The 27090-nt window shown below is 56.1% G+C and overlaps 2 protein-coding genes across 6 annotated transcripts in view; one reads left to right on the top strand and one right to left on the bottom strand.

The window, feature by feature from the left end:
- Positions 1-12366, top strand: part of HDAC7 (histone deacetylase 7) — a 36509-nt gene extending 24143 nt beyond the window's left edge. For all 5 annotated transcript variants that reach the window (XM_043447404.1, XM_043447406.1, XM_043447405.1 and 2 more), the window contains 14 exons: positions 407-626; positions 2179-2312; positions 2467-2587; positions 2844-2893; positions 4074-4181; positions 5062-5117; positions 5308-5395; positions 6524-6643; positions 6866-6963; positions 8176-8294; positions 8906-9039; positions 9357-9441; positions 10880-11018; positions 11161-12366. In XM_043447404.1, the coding sequence (XP_043303339.1) occupies positions 407-626; positions 2179-2312; positions 2467-2587; positions 2844-2893; positions 4074-4181; positions 5062-5117; positions 5308-5395; positions 6524-6643; positions 6866-6963; positions 8176-8294; positions 8906-9039; positions 9357-9441; positions 10880-11018; positions 11161-11206 (1518 nt within the window). In that variant the 3' untranslated portion in view covers positions 11207-12366. The remainder of the gene's footprint in view (positions 1-406; positions 627-2178; positions 2313-2466; positions 2588-2843; positions 2894-4073; positions 4182-5061; positions 5118-5307; positions 5396-6523; positions 6644-6865; positions 6964-8175; positions 8295-8905; positions 9040-9356; positions 9442-10879; positions 11019-11160) is intronic.
- A 938-nt stretch (positions 12367-13304) lies between these two features.
- SLC48A1 (solute carrier family 48 member 1) lies at positions 13305-21297 on the bottom strand. The gene is made up of 3 exons (XM_043447408.1): positions 21026-21297; positions 15188-15355; positions 13305-14569 (listed from the first exon to the last, which is right to left on the bottom strand). Exons 1-3 carry the CDS (start codon positions 21159-21161, stop codon positions 14433-14435), a joined length of 441 nt encoding a protein of 146 aa, XP_043303343.1. The 5' UTR covers positions 21162-21297; the 3' UTR covers positions 13305-14432.
- Between the last annotated feature and the right edge of the window lie 5793 nt (positions 21298-27090).

The raw sequence follows: 27090 nt of genomic DNA, 5'->3' as shown, positions 1-27090 counted from the left end.
TCATCCTAAATATGAGGTGGGAAGGGACACAACTCAGCCCATAAGATGTGGTGACAGTCCACAGGGTGTAGCGGCTCACACGGGTCCCTGTGTCCTTGGGCGGTGGATAGTCCTCGGAGACCAGGAGGAGATCCTGGTCAGAGCCGACCTGAGGCCCCTCACCCCAGTTCTGGTGTTGGAGTCTCGAGGGCTCAGGGAGCTCTGGTGGAATGGGGTGGTCAGTCTGGGCTGCAGATCTTTGGGGGAGTATATGGGCAGGGAGCTCAGAGACTCAAAAGCCTAGCTGGGCGGCAGGGCCAGAGGCTTCTGCTGAAAATGGGCCTGATGGGAGGTTTCTTGGCTGTGGGCAGAGGCGGATGAAGCAGGGTCTGAGAACCTGGAGCCTGAGGCCCCCTGTGTCCCTCAGGTGTTCCTCTGGGAGCAGCAGCGACTGGCCGGGCGGCTCCCCCGAGGAGCCACTGGAGACTCTGTGCTGCTTCCCCTGGCCCCGGGCAGTCACCGGCCCCTGTCCAGGGCTCAGTCGTCCCCGGCCGCACCTGCCTCACTGCCGACTCCAGATCCCGCCAGCCAGGCCCGTATCCTGCCCAGCTCAGAGACCCCTGCCCGGACCCTGCCCTTCACCACGGGTAAGGCTTGGATTGGAGGGCAGGAGGAAGAGGCTGGGGCACACAGGGGCTTGGAGAGGAGTCCTTAATTCCCGTGTCATAATTCACTGTGGACGTGTTTCGAGACCACAGAGCCCTTTCTTAGTCTGAGGAGATCTACTCAGTGTCCCATGGAGCAGGTGGTTTCCATGTTACAGTTAAGGAGACCCGGGCTCGGGAAATCTAGGGGACAGCTGGCTGGCAGGCCAGGCTAAGAATTCAGGTCTCCTGACAATTAGTTCAGGCCTTTCAAAAATTACATCGTTGCTCTGCTTGTGAGAAGAACTCAAGAGCATTTTAGAAATTTTGAAAAATATAGAAAAGCATAAGAATGGAAGAAAAACCTTCAGCCAGGGGCCTTCCTTGGTGATCCAGTGGGTAGGACTCCGTGCTCTCAATGCAGGGGCCCCAGGTTCGATCCTGAGTCAGGGAACTAGACCCCACACACTGCAACTAAGAATTCACATGCTGCATGCCACAACGAAGACCTGGTGCACCCAAATAAATAAATATTAAACAAGGAAAGAAAAAACATATAGGTGTGACCTTTAAATTTATTTAAAAAATAAAAAAAATCACGAGCCAGTATCCCATCACCCAGAGGCAACCCCTCGTACATGCTGCCATATTTCAGGCCAGGCTTTGTTCTAGCCACACGTATAAATCCCATATACACTACATTTCGTGGCTACATTTTATACCCTACTTTATTTATTTTACTTATTATGAGTCCTTTGTGATATAATTAATCTTTAAAAGTGAGATTTTTTTATAAAGTAATTTTATTTATTTATTGTCGGCTGTGCTGGGTCTTCGTTGCTGTGCAGGCTCTTCCCTAGTTGCGGTGAGTGGAGGTTGCCCTCCAGCTGTGGTGTGTGGGTTTCCCATTGCAGTGGCTTCTGTCGTTGCGGAGTACAGGCTCAGTAGTTCTGGTGCATGGACTCCATTGCTCCTTGGCCTGTGGGATCTTCCCAGACCAGGGACCAAACCCATGTCTCCTGCATTGGCAGGCAGATTCTTTACCACTGAGCCACCAGGGAAGCCCTGAAAATGAGATTCTATAGTGTGTCATCATAGTATTTTAGCTTAAACATTTCTTACTGGTCGAGCAGTCAGGTGGTTATTCATTTTCCCCCATTTGAATTTCCCCAAAGCCACGTCTGTCTGCTCACATGGCCCGGTGTCTCTGTGGGCTTCCCAGCTCCCGGTTTTGGGGGCTCCTATATGGGTCATCATATCCAGGCGAGCCCCCAGCCTCAGGCCTCCCTTCATTAGGCCCCAAGCTCTTGAGGTCACGGTCATGGTCCTTGGGCCACATGAGGGGGGTCAGTGAGTCGGGAAGGCAGTGGCACGTGGCAGTTGTGTAGGCTGGGGCTGCGTGGTGTGTGGGTGAGGTGCCCAAGGCTGCCTGGGTAAGGAGCTGGGGGTGTGTGTGCAGGCGCCGAGGGGTAGGATGGGGCACCGGGGACTGTTTGGGCTGTGGGGTGTGTCCCGGGCTCCCCGGGGCCCTGACCCCTGAGCCCACTCCCCGCAGGGCTGGTCTATGACTCGGTGATGCTGAAGCACCAGTGCTCCTGCGGGGACAATAGCAGGCACCCAGAGCACGCGGGCCGTATCCAGAGCATCTGGTCGCGGCTGCTGGAGCGGGGGCTTCGGAGCCAGTGTGAGGTGAGGAGGCAGGGGGCTGGGCTTTGGGATGAGAGTGGGTGAGGGCTGTGGGAGGGAGGGAGCCAGGAGGGCCTGGAGCCAGTCTGGGCGGTGGCAATGGCAGGGGAGGGCTGCCCAAAGCAGAGGCTCAGGGGCTCCATGGGTCCTTCCTCAGTCTCTCCGGGGCCGGAAGGCCTCCCTGGAGGAGCTACAGTCGGTGCACTCCGAGCGGCACGTGCTCCTCTACGGCACCAACCCGCTCAGCCGCCTCAAACTGGACAACGGGAAGCTGGCAGGTAGGGGCCCCCAGACCCCCCCCCCCCCCCCGCCTCCGGCTCACCCAGCCCAAGCACCCTCCTGCGGTCTGGTCCTCGTTCTGCCAAGCTCGTCCCTTCGGCGTCCAGGCACCCCCGTGCTGCCCCTGGTTCCTCTGCTGCCCACCTCCACCCCTCCCTGCCAGCCCCTCCCCGCCCTCTTCTCAGGGCTTCCCTGCTCCGGGCCGGGCCGGAGGCTGAGCGGGTTCAGTTCATGCACCTGGGTCTCTCCCTGCAGGCCTCCTGGCACAGCGGATGTTCGTGATGCTACCTTGTGGCGGCGTTGGGGTAAGTGTGTGGGGTCTCCAGACCTCCTCCTTCCTCCTGATCCCCCCAGGCCCAGCCCCTGCCTGCTCGTTTCAGTGGTCCTGCCGGGCCCCGTGGGCTGGGCTTTCCCCTCGTCCCCCTCTGCCGGCTAGAAGCTCCTCATTGGTGGGTGTGTCCTCCTGAGCATAAAGCCCCTTGGCTTGCACTTTGAAGGCCTCTAGTGGAGGTTGAGGAGGCTGAGAGAGCAGGGCTGAGCCTGGGGCTTGGGCTCATCTCCATCTGGGAGCACGCTGGCCTCCAGGCCGCCTGGCCCGGCGCTGTGGGTGCCTCTGGCATCCTTGGCGACCCAGGCATGTCTCTCCGATGCCCTAGCTTTCCCTGCTCCTTCTCACTCCGCCTGGGGACTTCTGCCTCCTGGCGGTGCCCTTCCTGCCCTCAAAATGTCCCTGTGGTGGTTTCCCAGCCGGGCGTGTGGAGCAGGGGACAGAGGCCTAGTCCTGGAGGGATGGGAACTGTCGCTGGGAGGCTGTGTGGGAGCCAGTCAGCGCCCTGTTCACAACTTCCCATTTCTTGCCACTTTCTGATTTTTCCAACTGTTGTTGCTTCTGTTTTCTCCTCCCTCCTCTCCCTCTCTGTCTCTGTCTTTCTCTCTTTCTCCAGCCTTTTGCGACTCTCTCTGCCTTCCTCGCCTCTCTCGGTCCGCCTCGCCCTCCCCATCTCCCCATCATGCCCCCCGGCCCCTCCCTAGCCTTGAGGCCCAGGGACTGGGTTTGGGGGGCCTCCCAGCCTGGGCTAGGGGCCCTGAGTGGAAGACAGTGGTGCAGACGGCCCCTCGAGCTCCGACCATCCCGAGGGCCTGAGCAGAGTCAGCAGGGGCTTAAAACCCCCTCCAGGCCCAAACCCCAAGTCCCGCCCAGGTAACGCCATGCCCCCTCCTCTGACCGGGGAGGCAGGCGCGATGCTGCCAGCAGAGTGCTGGCCAGATGCGGGCTGGTGATGTGGACTGAAGCTGGGAAGAAGTTGTGCTGGGACTGGGGGACACGGGAGGCCTTGCCTTTGGGCGGTGGGGCATGGGGGAGGCAGTGCCGTCTGCCCAGCTCCCTGCCCCTGGGGTCCTAGCCGTGGGGTGGGCGCTGCCCCCGAGGCCCCGGCTCCTGTGGGAGGCCGTGGGTGAGGCGGGCCTTGACTCTGGCCCCCACAGGTGGACACTGACACCATCTGGAATGAGCTGCACTCCTCCAATGCGGCCCGCTGGGCTGCTGGCAGCGTCACCGACCTCGCCTTCAAAGTGGCCTCCCGTGAGCTAAAGGTAGGAGGCTTGAGTGGAGGGTGGACTAGCCACGGAGGAAGGAGGCAGGGGACGGGCAGCGGGGAAGGCAGACCCAACACCCAGCATTGCATTCCTCCTGGAGATCACCGCAGGGTTTCAGGAGGGAAACCTAGAGCTCTGGGGACCCAGATGAGATCTGAAGCCTAGGCTCACGTTACCTGCTGAGGAATCAAGTCACTGGGCCGCTGGTCCTGTGGTCTCTAAGAGAGGCAGGCCCATGCTAATGCGGGGTCGGTTAACATGTTTGCTGTGTGACCGCGGGCAAGTCGCGGAGCCTCTCCAGGGCCCCGTGCCCTGGCAGACTGGCCCTTTGTGGTGCTGAAGTTTTATACACCAGGCTGACACCCATGCTTGTTTGCTCTGGGCTTGGCACCTTATGGGAGCTTGTGTTGAGCCCCCACTGTTTGGGAGCTCATGGCTCAAGTCTTAGCTCTGCCATCAGGCAACTTCGCACGAGTTATTAATATTAAATCCACCTAAGGCTCCAGGTTTCTCCTGTCTGTAAACCAGATAATCGCAGTGTTTATCTTATGAAGATGTTATGAAGATTAGGTAACATTTACCTCAGAGCGTTGTGAGGGTGAAATCCAGTGTTTACCCTGTGCTTAGCACAGTGCCATGCACATAGATTTTGCCCAATAAATAATAGCTGTTGTTATTACAAAGTGATAACAGCCAGGAGCCCCTAGGATGGGAGGTTCTGTGTTCACGGCCTGGGGCTCAGCAGAGGGCCCCTTGGTCAGTCACGCTGTCTTGCAGTCCCTTCTCAGGGGAAGAGCCTGCGGCTGGGGGACGGGTTCATGGAGGTGTGGGTCAGATGGTTGGCTGTTTGGTTGACAAGCATTCTTTCTGTTTCCAGAACGGTTTTGCTGTGGTTCGGCCCCCAGGACACCATGCAGACCATTCCACAGCCATGTAAGTCCCGGGGAGGCCTAGGTGGGCTGGAGCGGGGGGGCAGGTCCTCATGGCCCTCCTGCTGGGGGGGCTTGGTTGGCCAGGTTCCCCCTCCTTCCTGTCAGCCTTCTGGGGCCGGGCTGGAGACAGGTGGGGCGGGGGTGGCACGGGGAGGGAACGGGCTGGCACGACCTCCGTCTTTTCCTTCCAGGGGCTTCTGCTTCTTCAACTCAGTGGCCATCGCCTGCCGGCAGCTGCAACAACAGGGCAAAGCCAGCAAGATCCTCATTGTGGACTGGGTAGGTCCCGGCTCCTGGCCCCTGCAGGTCCGAGAGCCCTGTGGAGAGAGCCCTGAGCCTGGCGACCTGAGACTTTGTGGCTTTGTGGCTTTGTGTCCTACCTAGTTCTGCATTCGCCTCCCCGAGCCTCGGTTTCCCTGTGTGTAAACATGGGTGAGGACAGTGCCCCCATCACGGGGCCTTTGGAAGGCCAAGGGGAGTTGGCCTGTGGGAAGGGCTCAGCCGTAATCGGCTCCCACAGGGAAGGAGCCATCTGAATGCTGCCTTTGGGCCTCTGTGGGCTTCTCTCTGTAGATCTGGTCACTTCTCTTCCCCTGCAGGTAGTGAGAGTGCCAATAATATCACATAACATCAACCAACCACTAATCAAATCTAGACACTGATGGTTTCATGCATCACATATTTAATCCTGACTCTGCCCTGGTTTACAGATAAGGGAAGTCAGCACAGAGGGGTTAGGTTGACCTGTACACAGCCGTACAGCTTGTAAGTCCTGAGACCCAAGGCCCCTTAGCCCTGGAGCACCTGTGTCTAAACACTTCGTACTAACATCTGCTTAGGGAATGTTTCACGCAGGAGGGAGGAAGAACGGGCCACACTTGTGCGCATGCGCAGTCCTCCTTCGCAGTCCCAGGCCAGGCAAGAGTCTGGGGGCGATGCTCGGCGCTCCTCTGAGGGTGGCGCTGGGCCTCGTTGTCCTAGCCCCTCTTTAATGGAGTGTGGTTTCCATCACTTGCATCACGCCCTGACCTTGGGCAAGACGCAGTAGTGAGGGTTCCTGATGTGTGACCCTGGACTCTTCCGCCTTCCGGCACTCACCCTCCGCCAGCACGTACTCTCCCGCGGCTCTGGCTGGCCGGCCTCGGTGCAGCTCCGCCCCTTCCGGTCTTATGTTATCATCACCCCCGCCCAGTCTTAGGTACATATCTTTACATAACATGGGGAGACTGAGGCTTAGAAAGCGCCCATGGGTCCCTTGACAGTTTAGGAGCCCCTGTGTTCTCACCCCCAGGTCTAGGCTCCTGACCTTCAGAATGGTCACTGACCTGGAGACTTTTCCAGCCTGCCTCTGTCCCCATCTCTCTGCTTTCAGACCTGCCCTAATCCACTGCCCATCTCCCTGCACAGGACGTTCACCATGGCAACGGCACCCAGCAGACCTTCTACCAGGACCCCAATGTGCTGTACATCTCCCTTCATCGCCATGACGACGGCAACTTCTTCCCTGGCAGTGGGGCTGTGGATGAGGTAACCACATCTTTCAGCCCACTGACTCTCCCGAGTGGCCCTAACTCTCTCTTGTCGCAGCTAGCTGTGTGATCCTGGGTAGGCTGCTGAGCCTCTCTGATCCTCCGTTTCTACATTTGGGAGTGAAGGGGCTGCATGAGCTGCTCTTGTAGCACTGACATCCAGGGGTTCCTCTCCCGGGACACTGCTCTCTTCACATCTCTCTTGCCTCCTGTTTTCCAGGTGGGAGCTGGCAGCGGTGAGGGCTTCAATGTCAACGTGGCCTGGGCTGGAGGTCTGGACCCCCCGATGGGGGATCCTGAGTACCTGGCTGCCTTCAGGTAAGCTCGCTAGGCGCCCAGAGGAGGCCTGGCCCAGGAGGGCCACCCTCTCCTCCCCTTTTCCAGCAGCACCAGGTTGGAGGTGATCAGGTGGTTGTCAGCTTGTCCTCATCTAATCACGAGACATTATAAGCCAGCCCTGGAGTGGGCCTGTGGACTGAGACAAAGGGAAAGGCATGCTTATGCTAGCCTCTAGGGGCATCCAGTCCCTGTGGGAAGACAGGAAGCAGACTGAAAAGGTCAAGGCGTACTTTATTATTATTTTTTTTTTCAAGGCGTACTTTATAATGTCACACATTACCAAGAGCCAGTGTTGAACTGAGTGCAGGGAGACAGGCAGGGGGCAGTGAGCAGAGCTGCTCTGTTCAGGTGAAGAAGGCTGCCTGGAGGAGGTGGGCTTTGCGTAGGAGCTGAGAAGCCTAAACTGTGGAGGAAGAGGGAAAGCAAGCAGGTGATGTCCATACTGGGGTCGTTGCTTAAGAAAAGCCATTCTAGAAGAGGGACTTGGCTCAGGAGCCGTTGTGTATTTCTCTCTGGGGGTTCCTAGACTCCATTTGGAAAAAGGGAAGCCTGGAAATAGGTCTCTGTATACTTTTCTGGAGTATTCTTAATGAGAGTTAATTTTGTAGGAGCCCTGGGCTGGGGTTCCTGGCATCTGTGCACCCAGAGCTTAGGTTTGCTGTCTTGAAGGACAGCGAAATGGACCCAGGGTTGGGTGAGGGATGAGGGGTGGAGGGAGGTAGCTGTGAGGGGCCGGCAGGTGCAAAGGATGAGCATGGATCTAGTGGTCCAGGACCTCAGAGGATCTATTGCCCTGGTCAGCTCTCAGGTGGTGAGTGGTGACGTGGGGCCGACTCAGTCCTAAGCAGGTGGCAGCTGAGGGCTGAGTGTTTCCAGTGTTGCCCTGAGGCTTTAGTAACCTGCCCCTTCCCTGTGGCCCTGCCCACCACTCCCCACCAAACACAGTGCACCGGCTCCTCTTTCATCCCCTCATCCTTGGCTCCTTCCTGCCTCTTGCCAGTTAAGAGCCCTGGGTGGCTGAGTCCTTAGGCTGCACCAGGGACATGGATGGCGGGCCAGGGTCAAGGAAGCCAGAGGCGTCCGCTCATCCTGCTGGGAGTGCTGAGAGCAGGATGCTCCCCTGTAAAGTTGGTGGGAGAGGACTGCCAGGCGGCCCTGCACAGCCTGTGAGCCCCCTTCCCCCGCACACAGGATAGTCGTGATGCCCATCGCCCGGGAGTTCTCTCCGGACCTGGTCCTGGTGTCGGCTGGGTTTGATGCTGCCGAGGGTCACCCGCCCCCACTGGGTGGCTACCATGTTTCTGCCAAGTGTAAGGAGGGCCCCGACTCGGGGGGTGGCAAGGTCATGAAGGCTGGGCTGGGGCGGGGGCAGCACTGCCCAAGTCAAGAGGGAGGTGACAGTGGCTGGCCCAGGGACGAGGATCGTGCACAGGCCAGGTCAGTTCATCGAGGAAGGCCTAAATCACACCTGGGGACTCAAGCCCCGCAGACTGGAGGCTCGGTCACAGGACTTCTCCCACCCTGACTGTGTCCTTCCCAGGCTGGGCGGGCAGCTTCTCCTGGGCAGGGGTGGATGGGGAGGAGCAGAGTTCTCAGAACAGAGGGAGCCCACTCAGCCTGCTGAGCCTGGAGGACGGGGAGGAATATGGTATATCTCAGGGGAAAAGACACGGGCTGGAGTCCCTACCCTGGGTTCAAGTCCTCCCCTGTCACTTACTCGCCGCCCTTAACCTCATTGAGCCTTCAGGGAGGCACCCAAATAGGATTGACGGGGGTTCCATGTGAAAGCCATTGGTAAAGTAGAGATTTGTCCCCTGAGTCACTGCTTCTAAGGGAGGAACCGAGCAGGGAAATAACAGAGGTGGAGCAAGCCCCCCTCCTCTACCCTGGCCCCTCCTAACCCTCCTCACCCACCCTCTAGGTTTTGGGTACATGACTCAGCAGCTCATGAGTTTGGCCGGAGGTGCGGTGGTGCTGGCCTTGGAGGGTGGCCATGACCTCACAGCCATCTGTGATGCCTCCGAGGCCTGTGTGTCTGCTCTTCTGGGAAACAAGGTGAGGAGCCCGCCCTCAATCCATGCATCTGTGGGGCAGGCAGTCCAGTTTTCCCAGGAGCACCCCGGGGAGCAGGCAGATGGGGCGCCTCCCTAGGGGCTTGCAGATGGGCAGGGCAGGGGTGGCCAGGCCTGGACTGAGGGGAACAGAGTGGATGCCTCTTCTCTGGGTCAGACTTCAGGTCAACGTCCCCTGCCCCAGGCAGAGCCAGGAGCACATGCCTATCTGAGCCTGGAAAGCGAGGGCCCCGGGGTGGGGGAGAGCTGGGCCTGTGGGTCCCTGCAAGGCAGGCAGTTGATGCACGCTTTCTTCTGTAGGTGGATCCCCTCTCAGAAGAAGGCTGGAAGCAGAAACCCAACCTCAACGCCATCCGCTCCCTGGAAGCTGTGATCCGAGTGCACAGTGAGTGTGGCTAGAGGACACTGTTGACCCCAGACTTGGGGAAAACTCGGGGGTCTGTTGCCCCCAGGGACCAGAGCCCCAGGTCTTCCAACCCCAGCCAGGCCAGGGGAGCTGCTGCTGCTTCAGAGTAGGTGTCCTGTAAAGTACCCCATAGTAATGGGGGGCAGGCGCCCCCACAGGTGAATACCCTTGGAGCCTTCCAGATGTACCCAGCAGGGACCGACAGACAGTGGGGACCAGGCAGGACTGGCCTCCCTTCCCCAGCTGCTGCCCTAGGCTAGGCCCCTGCCCCCAGCAGCACTCAGGTCTTGTTTGTGGAAGTGCTGGTTCCCACCCTGACCCTCAATTCTGGCCACAGGGTCTTAGGAACTCTACCTGCTTTGGGAGCTGAGTCCTAGGTTAACTCCACATTTGGAAAGCACTTTAAATTTTCAACTTCAGCTCAGCATCTATGGAGCACTTTATATGCTACCCAGGATCTGTGCAGTGTGTGTGTGAGTGGCTCAGTCGTGTCCACCTCTTTGAGACTCCATGGACTGTAGCCCTCCAGGCTCCTCTGCTCATGGAATCCTCCAGGCAAGAATACTCACTCCAGGAGTGGGTTGCCATTTCCTCCTCCAGGGGATCTCCCTGACCTAGAGATCAAACCTGGGTCTTCTGCATTGCAGGCATACTCTTTACCATCTGAGCCACTAGGGAAGCCCCATGATCTATGCTAGGGATACAAAGATGATTAAAACAGATTTCCCACGTCTGGGCTCAGCATGGGGTCACACATGACACTGAAGCTGCTGCTCTACTCGGCATGGAGCCCTCACACTGGCCAGGCTCTGTGCTGGGCATGTTCCGTGGACATTATGCCTCACAGCAGTAGGCAGGATGGTCATGTCCATGGTCTGGATGGGGCAGTGGGAGCCCTGGGCAGATAGGTGGCTTCCGACGGCCGCACAGAGCGGCTGCAGTGTTGGCCAGCTCTCCCGGTTCTGTGTCCTTCCCACCTCCTCTGTCCTGTGCTGGGCTGAGTGCTGCTGGGGTCTTCATGTGAGGGGGACCCTACGCTCCAGGAGGCTGGGACTCAGGGCTCTGTGACGTCACTGTGACGCCGACCCCATCCAGGGGAAGGAAGCCCAGATGGTGGTCATGGAAACCCTACACCCACGGGGATGGGTCAGCCGAGGGGGTGGGGGAGTGGCCTGGGCTTCATGAGGGCGCCTCACCGCACACCGAACCCTCACTTGCTCAGGGTTAGGGGGATCAAGTCGGGGAGGGTGTTGTGTGGAGGTGGAGGCAGCTGAGAACTGACCCCATGCTGAGGACACGCCTGCTACTCTGGGGCCCTTGCCCTGAGATGTCCAACCTCAGTACCAGTCTAGGACATGTGGCTGGCAGGTGGGGGGCCTCGTACCCCCGACTCTTTCTGAATCAGCTTCTTGCCCAGGTGAGTACTGGGGCTGCATGCAGCGCCTGGCCTCCCGTCCAGACTCCTGGGTGCACCGGGTGCCAGGGGCCGACGCAGAAGAAGTGGAGGCAGTGACGGCGCTGGCATCCCTCTCTGTGGGCATCCTGGCTGAAGAGCGGTAAGAGCCTGGGCTGACGGCCCCTCCCCTGCGGGGGTCCCCCCAGGTCCCGGCACAGCCGCTTCAGGCTTCTCGGGAAGCTGGGCCCCGCCCGCCCCAGGCCCCAGGCCCTCTGGCAGCACCACCCTTGTCCCTCCCCCAGGACCTCAGGGCAGCTGGTGGAGGAGGAGGAACCCATGAATCTCTGAGGCTCCAGAACGGATCTGCCACCCGCTGCGCCCTGCCCCGCCCCGCCCCGCGGACCTGGTTCTCCTCCAACTTCTGGCAGCAGTACCGGTTCCTGGGGTCTTCAGAGATCCTTCGGGCAGGTAGTCGGGGCCAGAGAACAGCCTTGACAGTCACCCAAGGACCCTGAGAAGGCCCAGGGCCTAGGACAGGGACCAGAGGACCTTGGAGGAGGCAGGCTGTGCTGCCAGCCGGGCCCCGGTAGGCCTCTCCCCAACGCAGAGTCTACTCCTCTGGGTCCCGGCCCCCAGCGGGGCCCAGCTCCTCAGGACTGCACAGAGGAGGACTGGGTCAGCTGGCCCCAGCCCATAACCACTATTCTAGGCTCTGTAGACCCGGGACTTTGCACACAGCCCCAGGCTTCACACAGAAATGTGAACGTGGCCTCTGCCGGAGTGGCCCTTCCTAGGCTCTGGGGGCTGGAGTCCGGGAAGGGAGGATGGTTAGGAGGAGCCGAGGGGTCCCATGTCCCTGGGTGCCGGGGAGTTCCTCCTCTCCTGCTCCCTTGGATGACTCTGGAAGCTTCTCCCCACCACGGGGCAGTGAGGCAAAGCCCCCTCTGAGAGCAGGCACGGCAGGCCTCCCATCTGCCCCTGCCAGAGGACTCCCTGCATCCACCATCTCAGTGCCCTGGGGGAGCAGACAGGTGCTCTTGGAGTTCCGTGCTTCCTGATCCAATGGTGCCAAACCCTTCATCTCCCCTCAGAAGCACAGCATGACCCCCCCAGGGCTCCCTCTGTCACCACGCCCCTCCATGAGCCTTCTCTCTTTCTGGGGTCTCTGGGACCCCAGCTGACTCTTGCCCTACATAGGACTAGCTTGGCTGAGGGGAGAGTGGGTGGGAGAGTGGATGGAAGACATGGGGGAGGGGGGGGCTACCCTGGCACAGTCTTCGAGGCTTCTGGGGTTGAGGCCTGGGGCCACGAAGGAAAGTATTTGTGTGTGTGTGTGTGTTTGTGTGTGTGCGCGCGCGAGAGTGAAAGAGTAAGAGGGAGTGTGTGTGCGTGCAAGCGCGTGTGTCTTCCCCAGGACCACTATACCCTGTGTATGTATGCATGTTTTTGTAAAAAAGAAAAAAAAAATGGAAAAAAATCTGAACAATAAATGTTTTATTTGCTTTAAAGGTGCATGTGAAAGGGCCCCTGGGGGATGAGGGGTGGGCAGTGGGCCTACAGCTACACAGCACAGTTTATACCTGATTCGATGTAGAAGAGAAGGGACGGGTTGGGCTGGGAGGCAGCTCCCTCCAGCTCCTTGATCTGTGGCAGCTGCCTTGCAGGAAGAATCTATCCTGAACCCACCCTGGCTGTCTCCGCCTGCCCCACCTCTGGGTAGCAGTGAGGCGGCAGCTCTGGGTCCACAGACAGAGGACCGGTTAAGGGGTAGGGGACAGGGAAGCCTGCAGACCCACTCACTTGGGCTTCCCTAAAGAGTCTCAGTCCCAACTGGGACTGGTAAGTCACGTCAGGTAAGTCTCATCACCTCCTGGGGCCTCTGTTTATCAGCTGAAGGCTCCTGAAATAGACACTGTTGGGTTCCTGCCTGCTCTAATGTACCTTGACTCCTTTAGCATCTACTGAGCCTAGAAGAGAAAATGGTGAGATGACAGGACGGGGCACGCTCACCCATGTGAGGTGCTGGGGCTGCCGGTGCCTGTCTTTACAGTTCTGACACGGCCAGGCTTCTTCAGGCGGCACAAGCAGCAGCCTCATTAGCTAGGATCTGGCCTCAAGTCCTCAGAGCCTGGAGAGCACAAGGAAAGCATGTCCATCCCTTCTGTCCTGGCTTCTTGGGCGACAGGCACTCGGTCCCACCGGCATTGCTGAAGCTGTGCCCCGGGACATCCTCACCCTGGCTTGGGGGTGTGCTGAGGGGGCTGGAGGAGGAGCGCTGGGCTGGGGGTTCCCCCATGGGGAGTCCCTCAAGTGGGACCAGAGGGAGAGAACCTCCTCTGTTACGGAAATGGCTTACTTAATGAGACTACTGGAGAGCCCCCCATCCCCACCCTTCCCACCCACTGCTCCCACAGCCCTCCCCGCAAGAAAGCACTGGAGGCTGGCCGATAGAAATGGCTGCTGTTACTTCTGCTAAAGTGACAGTGACAGAGATAAGGCAGCGCCGAGGGGTGGGGCACGTCGGGCAGGAGAGCGGTGGGCCGTGCACAATGGCAGCCGAGGAAAAGATCGATGGAGCCCCTTCCCTCCCGAGCGCGGTGAGCCCTTGGGCCGGTGTATAGGCAGTAAAGCAGATTTTGTCTTTCGGAAGGGAGATTTTGAAAGATAAAAAGCTCTCATGAAGGGCAGCTGGCAGGGGCGGTGCGGGGTGGGGGTGGGGGGACGGCGCGTCTGGGGGCTGCGGTGAGTCGGGTGCCAGGAGGAGTGCCAGGTGTGAGAGGTGTGAGAGGAAGTGTTGGGCTATAGAAGCCTCATTTGAGAGTTGCTTCTAGCCCAAGCTGTGCTGCCCCCTTCCCTAAAGCCCTTTGGGGGGCAGGAGCACCTCCCCCAAGACCTTGAGTCTGGCCTCATTTGGGGCATCCTGCTCTGATGTACGTGGTGAAGGGGCGATGGCTCTAGCACGATCTTGGAACCAGCGCTGTGGAAACAGGGTGGGGAGAGGGACTCTGAGCCCCACCCCCAGGTCCCCAGGCCTTGAGAAGAGAGCCAATGTCACCCACCCCTGGGACCAGTGAGTTCAACTACCTGACACTTGGGGGACACAAGGATGAGGGTGCTGGGGTGGGGGGTTGAGAAGTCTCTACTAGAGATCCCTTGTTTGACCTGACCTCCCCAGGGTCCCACCGTGCCTGAGGGAGAGGGCCCGGGGCAGCAGAGACCATACGGCCTGCCCCTGGGCCCCGGGCACCGCCAAGGCCCCACTGCCTTCACTCTTGCCCTGGCCTGCTTACAAGGACTGCCCACTGAGTGCTAAGAAAATAGATCCACGTTTTAAAGGTCTAAAGCTGCCCTCCAGCCAGGCTGATGAGCAGCATGGCAGGACCCCTTCCCACAGCACCCAGGGCTCCCCCGAAGGGGACAGGACAGCTTCACGGAGACCACCATCCGTTGTCCTGCTGTGTATTTTCCGCCTCAGTTCTGGGGTTCCCAGGGGGTGTACAAGTCCGCCTGATGTCTCAGAGGCTGAGTCCAGGTCCTGAGGACTGTCGGGGTGCAGAGCCCTCATCCCGTGGGGTCAGAAATCACTGAGGATGCTAATGTCAGCAAAGTCAGCCCGGTAGCGGTGGGCGTAGAGGCTAAGCAGGAAGGCCCACTTGAAGGAAATGAAGCTCCAGACACAAGAGAGGTAGTAGCTGTTGGGGTCTGTGAGGCCTGCAGGGCAGAAGAATCCAACTGTGACTCAAGAGCACCTTGCCCTTGACCCCTTGACCCTTGACCACGCCACAAGCCCCAGGCCATTCTTCCCTGGTCTCAAACAGAGGCTGAACTGATCCAGTGGAGAGATTAGGTGTAATAGAGGTTCCGGAGCATTCAGAGTTTGCCAGCAGGAAGCAGTGGGGATGAGGCTAGGTCAGGGCTGGCTAATCAGAGGTCTGTATCATCATCCACTCTGCTATTGTGACACTGACCTTAGACCTCTACCTTCCAATCTGCTTCAGCATCGGAGCGGGCAGAAAGGGCCTTTGGCTACTTGCAGACTGCAGCCACCAGGGGGCGCTCCCATTCCGGAGCTGGGCGGGAGGCTAAAAGGCGCTGCTAACCGCACACTCCTGGGAGCTGACTGCAGCTCACAGTTCCCCCTTCTAACACAGGGGCGGGGGGTCCATTCTCCCCACATTAACAATGAGAAAACGCCGGCACAGGGAAGTTAAGTGATCTGCCCAGTCCTGTGGGCATCAACATTGGACGTAGCAAGGTAACCCTGGGATCTACTGAGCGCCCCACCCGGCGGCCCGCCCACACTCTCTCCGCCCGGGCGGCAGCCCTTACTCTGGTGTCCAGTGATGGCCAGCACCAGGAAGGTGCAGAACGTGGCGACGGAGACGGCCGAGAAGAGCACGCCCACGAAGAAGAAGCCGCGCAGCCCCTTGAGCCACGTCCTCCAGTAATCCTGCATGTACATCACGTGCGTCACCAGCACCCACAGCGCCAGCACACCTGCCGAGGAGAGAGCGAAAGGGACTCAGGCAGGGGCCCTTTCGTCCTCACCTGCCGACCCCCAGGCCAGACTGTTCTCACAAAAACACAGTAAGGTAGTATGGGCCTTTTCTCCGTCCCTGTTGAGTGGAGTTTGCTGGAGTCCACAGTGGCCTGTGATGTAAAGAGGACATGAATGCAAAAGCAGCTGAGAGATTTTGGCTGCCTTCCAGTAAGCCAGACATTAAAGAGATTTGCAAAAATATGAAACCATGTCGTTCTTCTCCTTAGTTTTTTGTTTTGGAAAACCTGAGTATTTCTTACCAAAAATATGTTACTTATCACAATGTTATTTTTAGTATAATAGGTTAAAATGGTTAAGAATTTTTAATTCCTCAATATTAATTTCTAATACAGCACATCTTGATAGATATAACCCACATCAACAACATTTCCTTGGGGTTTCCCCACATTTTAAGAGCATAAAGGGGTCCTGAAGTCAGAAAGTTTGAGGACCACTGCAGTCCAACCTGCCTTCCAAGGACTGCCTACTACCCAACCTGGGGGCCACAGATGTGGGGGCATTGCTCCCACCCTGGTGCTGCTCCTGGGCTTCCCAGGCGGCTCAGCAGTAAAGAATCTGCCTGCGATGTAGGAGACACAGGTTCGATCCCTGGGTCGAGAAGATCCCCTGGAGAAGGGAATGGCAACCTACTTCAGTATCCTTGCCTGGAGAATCCCATGGACAGAGGAGCTTGGTGGGCTAAAGTCCATAAGGTCACAAAGAGTCAGACATGACTGAGTGACTAGCACCTCTTCTGATGCTCCTGCTCCCCCACCTTCAGAGGCTGCCACCACCACATTGAAAGGCTAATGGTGTGGGCAGTGGGGCTCTTCCCCACTCCATGTATTGGTTTTATGGGATGGGGAGGCCCAGTGGTAAAACCCCCAGGACCACCCAATGCCCAAGTGGCTGCCTTCTTGCTCTTGGCCAGACTCTGTTTTATTTATTTATTCGGCTTGCCATGTGGCATTCAGGCTGTAGTTCCCTGACCAGGGATCAGTCCATGCCCCCAGCAGTGGAAGCACAGAGTCTTGATCACTGGACTGCCAGGGAAGTCCCCTGCTAGACTCCACTTCCTAAGTTGTTTGCTGAAAGGGCAGGCCAGTTGCCCCCAGCTGGTCCTAGGTTTGCCCTCTGGGCCTGGCCGGGCTCTTCCCCTCCAATGCCAGCTGCCAGTCAGCCAATACAATGAGTGCCCTCTGTGCCAGGCGCTGCCTGCCACCGCAGCCCAAAGACAGAAGCAAATGTTAATTCCATTGGCAAGGGTCTGGGGCAGAGCTGCAGGGTCCCGACAAGGGAGGAATGAGGAATGAGGCAGAGTCAGCGGTGTGGAGGCTGCTGTATCCTGAGAGTCAGGAGGCCTTTCAGAAAGTGAGGTGCACACGACATGCAGAGGAGCACTGGGAGGCTGGGGAAAGCAGTGGTCAGCTCTGGCAGGGGAGAGAGGGAGGGGAAGCAGATACGGAGATCGGGGTGGGACAGTGCTTCGACTGAATCTACGATATCAAGGGAGTTCACGAAATTGTCTATCCCTTTTTACGTGCCTGAAATATTTCATAATTTTTTTTTTAAGTTGGGGGAAAATAAGAAGGTGGGGGTGGGGGGGAGTCACCACAGATCTCTATTCTGCTTACCACCTCAGAAGCTGTCACAATTCAGGCACCCTGGCAAGGGACAGAGAACCACAAGACTGCCAGCCAGGAAGCCTGGGCTTGGCACTGTGGGGCTCTCGTGACTCTCAGAGCCTCCACGTCTGAAAGCAGGGACGCTAGAAGGTCCCACCAACCTGGGAACTGGGTGACCCAAGGCTCCCCGCGAGTGAGGACTCAGCTCCGCCAACACCTGCGGCTTCCTCTCCCATGATGTTCGACCCACGTTCTCCCAGCTCAGCCCCCGCTCAACCCCCACCTCCCTCAGGGGTTAGGGGCCTGGAATGCGGCCCTAGAGCCAGGTCAAGCCAGGACAAGCATGTCCTCATCCCTGCCTAGGCAGGAAGCGGGTCCAGGCCGGAGATGGACAAAATACCAACCCCCCGGCTTCTGCGTATGTCTTCCACAATCTGAATGGATGCGGTGCTAGTCACCCTTCCCAGAAGTCTTTCCCAATCATCTCACGTGCATCCTAAGTGTTCACTGGGGGAGCTGTCTGGTCTCTTAAAGGGACCTAGGAAGGAAGGGTATTGTCACCATGTACATCCAAGGGGCCGTCAGATGGGCACCTCTGTGGCAGCTCCACTTGCCCTCTGTCACCTCACTGTGCCAGGGAGGGGCTGAAATAGATGGCTCTCTGATGTTTCACACTCAAAGATTCTGGAAGCCAGCTTAAGGGAAAAATAAGGAGGTCAGAGCGATTCCCCTGTGACTCAGCAATTTCTGGGTTAGGAAACTGAAATAAGGGCCTATGAGATGCCTTCTCTTAGTCCACTAGCTGCGCTCCAGCAGTGCCTCCCAAACACCCATGTATCCACCCTCACATCCACCCATGTAGCAAAAAGGGCTGAGCAGGAGGAAGAGGAAGACGACCATTCGGGGTGTTCCAGATCCCAGCTCTCCGTTAATAAGCAGGCACAACCTGCCCCCGCTGCTCACTTCCCCTGCTCATAGGCCTGGCCTCCAGAGAAACACCAGCCACATCTGGAAGCAGGCCCATCCCCACTCACCCTGGTTCCTGCCTCTGCCCTTCTACCTGTAGAAGAGGGACCGCCCCTAACTCCACCCAGGTGGTCAGTGAGCCAGCCAGAGCCCCCAGGGTCCCTCCCACGCCTCAGCCCTGCTCCCTTCCCTGGGACACTCTCGACTGCAGGAAGCCTGGTCTGCAAGGCTCTCTTGGGGCAAAGCGGATAGTTTCCCAGGCCCACCTAGCTGCGTGTCCATGCCAGACCTCACTCCTTGCTCCAGCCCACCTGCCTCAAGGAGCAGGGCCCTGCTTGGCCCGGGGCAACAAAGGCACACAGCTGGTCAGTGAAAGAACCCCCAGTGGCTGGGTTAGGGGTGAGGAGCTAGGAGGAGCCCAGGGGGGCCCACAGGGAAATGCGGACAGTGAGCCACTGAACCCGGGGCCCACTCTGTTCCCACAGCCCTCCCCCCACCCCTGCTTGTCTCACTCACAGCTCACGGGAAGAACCCAGAGCCCGCTAGACACCCCGCCAAGCTTTCCAATCTTACTCTCTATTTTGGTCTCCTAGACCTAGAGTCGGTCTTCTTCCCAAGGGTTCCCAAGCAAAAGGGTTCCCATTTCTCCAGCCTCTCCTCCAAGCCACTTCTTCCCAGACACCCACCAGGATCGGGGAGAGTGGGTCTCCACCCAGGCACATTTTCCCAGGGGCTCCAGGAAAGCAACAGCCCCCAGCGGCCCCGCCTGGCACACAGGGGAAGGAGTATGCTGGGGCTGCCCTCTGGTGACTCGGCAGTTTCTGAAAATGCCAAGTCAGAAGTGGGGTGCTCACAAATCTGCTGATGATTCACCCCCAAAAGAGGAAGAGGCTGACTGGCTGCAGACGCACTCAGCACCCACTCACGTGGCGCGGGCGTGTGGCCCTCACCGCCCCTGCCCCACCTGCCACGCTGCTACCACGAGGGCCACAACCACGGCCGCCACTACCACCATCGCCGGGCATCTTTGGTGCTGCGACGGCTGTCAGGGAAGTGCCAGGACCCTGCCCCAGCGGTTGCTGCCCTCACACCTCTCCCCACGGGCAACTCCATAGCTGGCCTGTCTCAGAGCCTAAGGGATGTTTTCTGGGAGGGAGAGAAGGCAGGACTGGGTCAGAGGGAAACCCTGGGACTCCCCAAGGCTGCCCCCCAACAGGAAGCTGCAAGATGGGTGATTCAGGGAGAGGACAGGCAGCTGTTACATTCTAGACCTGAATGGGGGCCTCACACAACACGTCTGTCAGCAGCATCTCCTCCCATTCCTTAACAGAAGAGGAAACCAAGCCCCAGGAGGCATCGATATGCCTACGGTCACTCGGCTCCGTGGGGCTCACTCCATCAGGTCAGACTCCACACACCCAGCTCGGCTTCCAGGGTGGCCCTTCCTCCTCACCCCCAACCAGCCCCCTCCGGTTAGGTCTCATCAGGGCAACCCCCGGGCCTCGCCTGAGGAGTCACACCGCCATCCAGAGGGGAAAGCAGCAGGGCTAACGGACATGGGAACACACTGCAAGGACAAGAGAAGCAGGAGGAACATGGCAGGCGGGGGGAGAGGGGCGTGCGGACGGGAAAGGAGCCAGGGGTCTGTAGATAACTGAGCAGAGGGGGGCAGGCTGGTTCCCCAGGAGGACAGGAACCCACAGGTGGGGAATCCAGGCAGGCATGAGGAGCAGCCCAGCCGGGCACCCGCTCACCCTTCCTTGGAGACCCCCAGTGCTGGGCTTGGCATTGCTCAGGCTGCGGTAACCTAGGCCCCTCTTACAAGGCAGAAACCCCACCTCCCTTCCTCCTCTATCGGGAGAGTAGTCAGTAAGCTTCAGGGCAATGAGCAAATCTAGTTATTTTTAGTTAGTCCATTTAGGGCTCTTTTGGCAGAGTTTAGTTACCAATAAGCTCATCCTAATGTAGAAGCATTATCCTCACATGTACTTTTTTCCCAGAGTGCTTTCCCACAAATATTATTTCATGGAGCTGTGTAACCCTGGGTAAGCTATTTATTTACACTAAGCCTCAGTTTAAGCCTGACCTGTAAAACGGACACAGGAATAATGCCTAACTAACTAAGGATTCAGTGAGATGACAGAAGCAGTTTGCTTAACAGGGTGCCTGACACATAGAAAGCGTTTAAAAAAAAAAAGTGAGCAAGTAGAAAAAAATATGTTTCGTCTTCTCACCAACTCTACAACACAGAGAGGTTAACATCATGCCCGAAGATGCAGAGCAAGCACGGAGCATTGGTAGGCACGGGACCTCCACCAGCGCGCGGGCGTTCTCAACACCAGTGCTAGCCTCCTCTGCCCTGCTGGAGGCACAGAAAGGGAGGCTGGCGGGGTTGAACCGATCTTGGCCCAGCAGCCACAGCAGAAGGGTGGTACAGAGACACCGACGTGGTGGAAAGAAAACGTCAGCTCCCCCCAGACCCCTAGCGCGGTCCTGAGTCCCCGCTGAGGACTCTGCCGGGGCTGGGCTCCACCCTGGAAGGAGGCAGCCGGGCTTCCCCGGGAAACCCAGCCCTCCTTTCCACTGACTCCTTCTCCGCGCTCACCCAGCCTCCAGGGAAGGGGCGCGGATCCCCCAGAACAAGTGCGTGTGTGTTTGGGTGTCTTCACGCCTGGCCGCCCATAGGAGGTGGTGAGGGCAGCGGGCGCGCAGGGGCGCTGTCACCGAGGCACAGGGTGGAGAGTGGACGGGCTCACCCGGGGGCCGCGGGGCTCGTGAAAACTGCAGAGGCGGGACATCGGGGCCCCGGGCCTGGGGCGGGCATCGGGGCCCCGAGGCCCCCGAGGGATGCCCAGGAGCCCGGGCCCACGCGGGGCCTGCTCTGCCCACGGACGTTCTTGGGTAAACACGCCACCCACTCCCCGGGGAAGCGCCGCCCGGGAGGAGCTTCCCGGAGCAGCCGCCGGCGCCTCCCCGCAGCCGGGAGCCCGAGCCGCGGGAGCCGGACCCCAGCGCCCCCCGCGCGCCCCGGGGTACCTGCGAGCCCCCCCATGGCCGCGGTGCCCGGCTGTCTGTAGACCACCGTCCAGACGAGGAAGATGGAGAAGCCGGCCACGGAGCTGAGACCCGAGTAGGCGGCGCGAAGGCCGAGCTGCAGGCGGGACGGGGCCATGGGGCTGCGGGCTGCGGACGCCGGGCGCGGAGGGCGAGCGCGGCCGCTGGTCACAGGTGCAGGGCCCGGAGCCGGAGCGGGGAGCCGGGAGCCGAGCCGGAGCCGCCGGCCGCCCGCGCTCCGCCCCCGGCCCGCCCCCTGCGCCGCCGGCACAGCGCCCTCCCCGGCCGGAGGCCGCCCGCGCCCGGAACCACCGCGGCTAGCGCGGCCTGAGCTTGCCTGCAGTCTGCGGCCCGGATCTCTTGGGGATGCCGCCTAAAACGGCAGGTTCCGGGGCCCGTCGTCCGAGCTACCGTTTCAGGATATTTAGGCCTCGGCGGGGCCCGGAAACACTCAGCTCTACAAACCAGCCGCGGTGTTTGCTTTTAAAATTTATCACGTTCCCGTTTAAAATTTAAGATGTAAATTTCTCTTTAAAAATCAATTATAAAAAATTAAGATATAGGAAATTACACAGCGAATATGATTGCTTTCGCGCCTATTCATCCATCAGGTTCCCTCCTCAGGCGTTAAGCAAGTCTCAGCAGATGCTTCTCTTGGAACCCTTCTCGTCTTCTGACCTCAGACTCCCTCCCTTCAAGGACAGCTCCTTTCTTTTATCTCCACAAGCGTACCTCTCCCACCCCAAATCTACCCGAACGCCACTTCCATCAGAGTCAGACAAAGCCAAGGAAGAGACTGGAATCTGTAGCAGGTGTATCCTGAGCTTTGGCTGCGGGTCCAGCGCCATGCTGGGAGCCCGCAGAGAAGATAAAAATGTAGCACACGGAGCCCTCGAACACTTAAAATATAGTGGAGGAGTCTCATCGCATACTGGCACCAAGAAAGTATCCATTATACCTTGTATTTTTTATTTTATTTATTTTTTTCCCCAATATACCTTGTATTTATTTCTTTTCCCTGCTGTAGCAAATTACCACAGATCTAGTGGCTTCAAACAACATACATTTACTATCTCGTAGTTCTGTAGGTCAGGTGTCCAAAAATGGAACTCAGAGGGCTAAAATCTAGGGGAGAGCAGGGCAGCCTTCCTTTTGGAGGCATGAGGGGAAAAGCTGTTTCCTTGCATTTTTAAGCTTCTAGAGCTGCCCACATCCCTTGACTCCTGAGTGTCTTCAAAGCCAACTCCTTCATCTTCAAAGCCAACAATCACACCACCCCGACCTCTGCTTCTGTCATTACATCATCTTTTCTCTCTCACTAACTCTGCTGCCTCCTTCTTTTCCCTTATAAGGACCCTTGTGATTAAGAACCTGGATAATCCAAAGTAATTTCCCCATTAAAATCCTTAACTTAATCACACCAGCAAAATCCCTTTGGCATGTGAAGTAATAAATTCACAAATTCTGGGGATCAGGACACTGACATCTTGGTGGCCCATTATTCAGCTATCACATCTCTCTGGAATGTCATCTCCATGAACAGCAACTGTGCCTCTTTTATTCACACCAACACATAAAACAGTTTCCGGCACATCAAATCCCCTTGGTAAACATTTGTTGAATGGATGAATGTGAGTGAATGAAGGTAAGAATTAAATAACAATAAAGGAGATCATATACAAGAAATCTAGTTAGGACATGATTAGTTGCCAAGTGAATGATGTAAACCACATTTGCCTCACTTTTTTTTTTTTTTTTTTGGCTGCACTGGATCTTCATTGCTTTTGCACAGACTTTCTCTAGTTGCAGCAAGTGGGGGCTACTCTTCCTTGGGGTGCAGGGGCTTCTCACTGCGGTGGCTTCTCTTGTGGAGCACAAGAGAAGAAGGCTCTAGCGTGCCAGCTCAGTAGTTGTGGCCGGGGCTTAGTTGGAGAAGAAGGCTCTAGCGTGCCAGCTCAGTAGTTGTGGCCGGGGCTTAGTTGCTCTGAGGCATGTGCGGTCTTCCTGAGACCAGGGATCTAACCTGAGTCACCTGCATTGACAGGCAGATTCTTATCCTCTAAGCTACAAGGGAAGTATTTGCTTCACTTCTGAATAGTCTGGGGAGCTTCTTTAAAAAAAAAAAAAAAAGACCCCAGAATCCACCCCTGCCTTATTAAGTTTGAATCTTGGAAGTATATATATATTTTTAAATGAGAAGCGATTTTAATTTGGTGATCTCGGTATACAGCCCTCCTTTGGGAGCTACTGATGGAGGGAGTTACTGCTGGCTGTTCCAAGGAGGGAGCAGGCCCTGTGGTCCAGAGTGCACTGCCGTGGGATGACTTCAGAGCTGGCCTGCGGGGTTACACTCCACGCGGTGGGAGCAGCCTGGGTGACAGCCCAGAAGGAAGAAATAATGTGGCAGGTTTGGGAAACTGTAAGTAGTTTGTGGTCTGTGGGTGGTGTAAAGGGTTTTGAGGTTGGAATTATTCTGAATGAAAATGGCCTTGCTTGCTCTTCTTAGAAGGTTTCCCCCTCTCTGTGGAGCCAGGGGAGGGAAGTAACAGTTCTGTGTTTAAGACATGTGGCCAGGGTAATAGTGTGAGGGTGAACTTCCTTTGAAAAGACCAGAAAGCAGAGAGGCCATTCAAATCCTTCATCTCCCCATGCTTTAGTTGTCCCCTCTGTAAAATGGAGACAGCTGTGTTGTTTGCTTCAAAGTATTTTGTGAGGAGTCAGTGCTTAGAAGTGTGACTAGTATGCAGTAGGTGCTTCGTAAACGTTAGCGAGTATGGTTAGTAGCAGTGGAAAGGCTGTGAGGGCAAGAGATGATGAGGGGAGAATGGAAGGTGGTTCGGGCTGAGTCAGCGAGAATGGGGAAGAGGGAACTGATTCAAGAAATATTTATGCTATTTGAACCTTAAGGTCAGGTAGCAATTAACTAGCTGGGCAGATAGAAAGGAGGAGAGCAAAAATATTTATGAATGCACATGTCAGGACTATCGGAGAGGAGTGAACAAACTTGTTACACTGGAGAGTGAGGTTGTGCAAGAAAATAACGAGAGATAATTATGTAACAGTAGCTTGGGCCCAGGATATAACACAAGACGATTAAGAGCAGGCTGAAACTTTGGCTTAACTGTGAAAGCAATAAGGAGCTGTTGAAGAATTTCATGCTCAGATGTGGTTACCACTTACTATGTCACATGAGCAGGTTTCCCCTAACTCAGGAGAACTTTCTGCCCAGAAGAAAATAATTTTCTATATCTGCTCTCTCTGCAATGGTAGCTACTGGTCACATGTGGCTGTTGAGTATTTGATATGTACCTAATATGACTGAAGAACTAAGTTTTTAATTGATTTTAATCTAAATGGCTACACATGGCTTGTTGTTGTTCAGTTGCTCAGTTGTGTCTAACTCTTTGTGACCCCATGGATTGCAGCACGCCAGGCTTCCCTGTCCTTTACTATCTTCCTGGAGTTTGCTCAAACTCATGTCCCTTCAGTCGGTGATGCCATCCAACCATCTCATCCCCCCCGTCACTCCCTTCTCCTCCTGCCCTCAATCTTTCCCAGCAACAGGGTCTTTTCCAATGAGTCAGCTCTTCACATCAGATGGCCAAAGTATTGGAGCTTCAGCATCAGTCCTTCCAATGAATATTTAGGTTTGTTTCCTTTAGGATAGACTGGATTGATCTCCTTGCAGTCCAAGGGACTCCCAAGAGTCTTCTCCAGCACCACAATTCAAAGGCATCAGTTCTTTGGTGCTCAGTCTTCTTTACGGTCCGACTCTCACATCCGTACATAACAACTGGAAAAACCATAGCTTTGACTATGCAGCTTTTTAATATGCTGTCTAGGTTTAATATACTGTCTAGGTTTGTCGTAGCTTTTCTTTCAAGGACCAAGCATCTTTTAATTTCGTGGCTGCAGTTACCATCTGAAGTGATTTGGGAGCCCCAAAAATAAAATCTGCCACTGTTACCACTTTTCCTTTGCCATGAAGGGATGGGACCAGATGCCTAGTGGCTAGTGGCTACACATGGCTAGTGGCTGCCATATTAGACAGCACATTAAACAGTACAGGAACCTCTCAGAATCTCTGCTGCTCTATCTGCAGGGTGGGAATGATGTGTAATCAGCTTGTTACAGCAACTGAGAAATATTGAGATGCCGAAGTTAAAGCACTCAGCGCAGTAATCTGACAAATTATTATTGCCATTTTAAAAATTCTTGTTATTGTTATTACTGAACATGGATAGCACAACAAAAACCATGTCTTAGGAAAGATTATTTAGACTTTAGTATCCAAGTTAGATTTGATGGGAAAAGAAAATTGTAGAGGGGAAAGCATTCACAATGCTATTTTAACGATATGATGTGGGATAAAGATCTTATCTGGGGACTTTCCTGGTGGTCATTTAGACTCTGAGCTCCCAATGTAGGGGGCCTGGGTTTGATCCCTGATCAGGGAACTAGATCCTGTATGCCACAATTAAAAGATCCTGCACACCGCAACAAAGATCCTATATCCACAACTAAGACCTGGAGCAGCCAAATTTAAAAAAAAAAAAAAAAAAGATCTTACCTGGAGAAGCCAGGAGAAAGGAAAATCATGAGAGGATTATGAAGCTGCAAAGCACATAGGTGTGCGTCACACATGCTCTTCTCCCCACATCAGCTTCCTTTCCAAGGGGCTTTCAGAGAGCGAGCTCTCATTGCAATCCTAACCCAAGAAAACACCACTCCCCTCACCCAACATCCCTAAGAGAGGCAGCCATTCTCCCTGCCTGTGGCAGAGACCAGCAGTGCTTACCAAGAGCATCTCTTTTTCTGACCCATGACCTACTGAATTGGAACTTTGAACACTTCCCAGCTTCCTTGCAGTTAAGTTGATGCTATCAGAGATGGTTCTGAGCATTGGAATCAAAGCAGAAGCAATGTGCTCCATTTCCAGGCTGGACCCATACAGTCTCCTGTGCACCATGCATTCCCTCCTCCCATTCTGTGATGATTTTAGAAGCCACATGTTGAAGACAGCTGTGCCACATGATAGAAAGAGCCTGGGACCCTTAAATGAATGAATGAACAGAACTACCCACTCCATTCCCCCAGACCCTCCCTGGACTGTGAATGAAAAACTTTTTTGTGTGTGTGCACTAAGTCACTGAGATTTCGGGCTTGTTGCAATTAACCTCATTATCCTAATTTACCTTCCCTCATTCCATTTCAGGTCATGTAAACATCTCTTACATGGATAACCTCTGATGTCACTTTTAAATTGGACCACATCAATATTAAGACAGACTCCTAACTCCCACCCACGGGGCATCTTGTCTCCTAAGACATTTCTTTCTCACTCCTCCTAAGCAGGCACATTCCAGACATAGATCTCCTCCCACAATGCCGACTCACTGGAAAAGACCCTGATGCTGAGAAAGATTGAGGGCAGGAAGAGAAGAGGGTGACAGAGGATGAGATGGTTGGATGGCATCATTGACTTGATGGACACGAATTTGAGCAAACTCCGGGAGGCAGTAAAGGATAGGGGAGCCTGGCATGCTGCAGTCTACGGGGTAGCAAAGAGCTGGACATGATTGAATGATTGAACTACAATAGCACAATGCTAGGAGCTATATGCCAGTTGATTGAGTTTATTGGATGTGTCGGGGCTTCCTCCTTGCTGCTTCTTAATCCCCACACAGAGGGAACTCTGATATCCTTTGGGATATATCCTTATTCACTATGGCTTCACCCCATGTCCAATTCATTAGCAAGCACAGTTGGGTCTGCCCTCTCTTTCCTCTCTGTCCCCATGCTTAGTCAGAGCACCATCGTCACTACCTGCCCTTCTGCAGCAGCTCCCTAACCCGTCTTCCTTCCTCTGCTCCTTCTTGCCCCTCCAATCCACTCTGCAGCCAGCAGCTGGAATGGTCTTTTAGAGACAGCAACCAGAATACAACTCTCCCCTGCTTAAATCCCTCAATATTTTCCATAGCAATTCGGGTAAGCAAATCAGAGCCTTGCCGACTCCAACCAGTCTCACCTCTGTCCATTTCGGTTCA

Source organism: Cervus canadensis, chromosome 25 (genome assembly GCF_019320065.1).
Source record: "Cervus canadensis isolate Bull #8, Minnesota chromosome 25, ASM1932006v1, whole genome shotgun sequence".
Lineage (NCBI taxonomy): Eukaryota > Metazoa > Chordata > Mammalia > Artiodactyla > Cervidae > Cervus > Cervus canadensis.
The sequence above is the reverse complement of the archived record's forward strand: the minus strand, read 5'-3'. Positions and strand labels throughout refer to the sequence as shown.

Bases quoted from the DNA above. Each gene is read 5' to 3' on its own strand.
- SLC48A1 (XM_043447408.1), bottom strand. From the start codon at position 21,161: ATGGCCCCGTCCCGCCTGCAGCTCGGCCTTCGCGCCGCCTACTCGGGT. The intron at 15,356-21,025 runs GTACCCCGGGGC...TCTCCTCGGCAG, and splicing joins GGCCATGGGGGGGCTCGCAG to GTGTGCTGGCGCTGTGGGTG. The intron at 14,570-15,187 runs GTAAGGGCTGCC...TCTGCCCTGCAG, and splicing joins GGCCATCACTGGACACCAGA to GCCTCACAGACCCCAACAGC.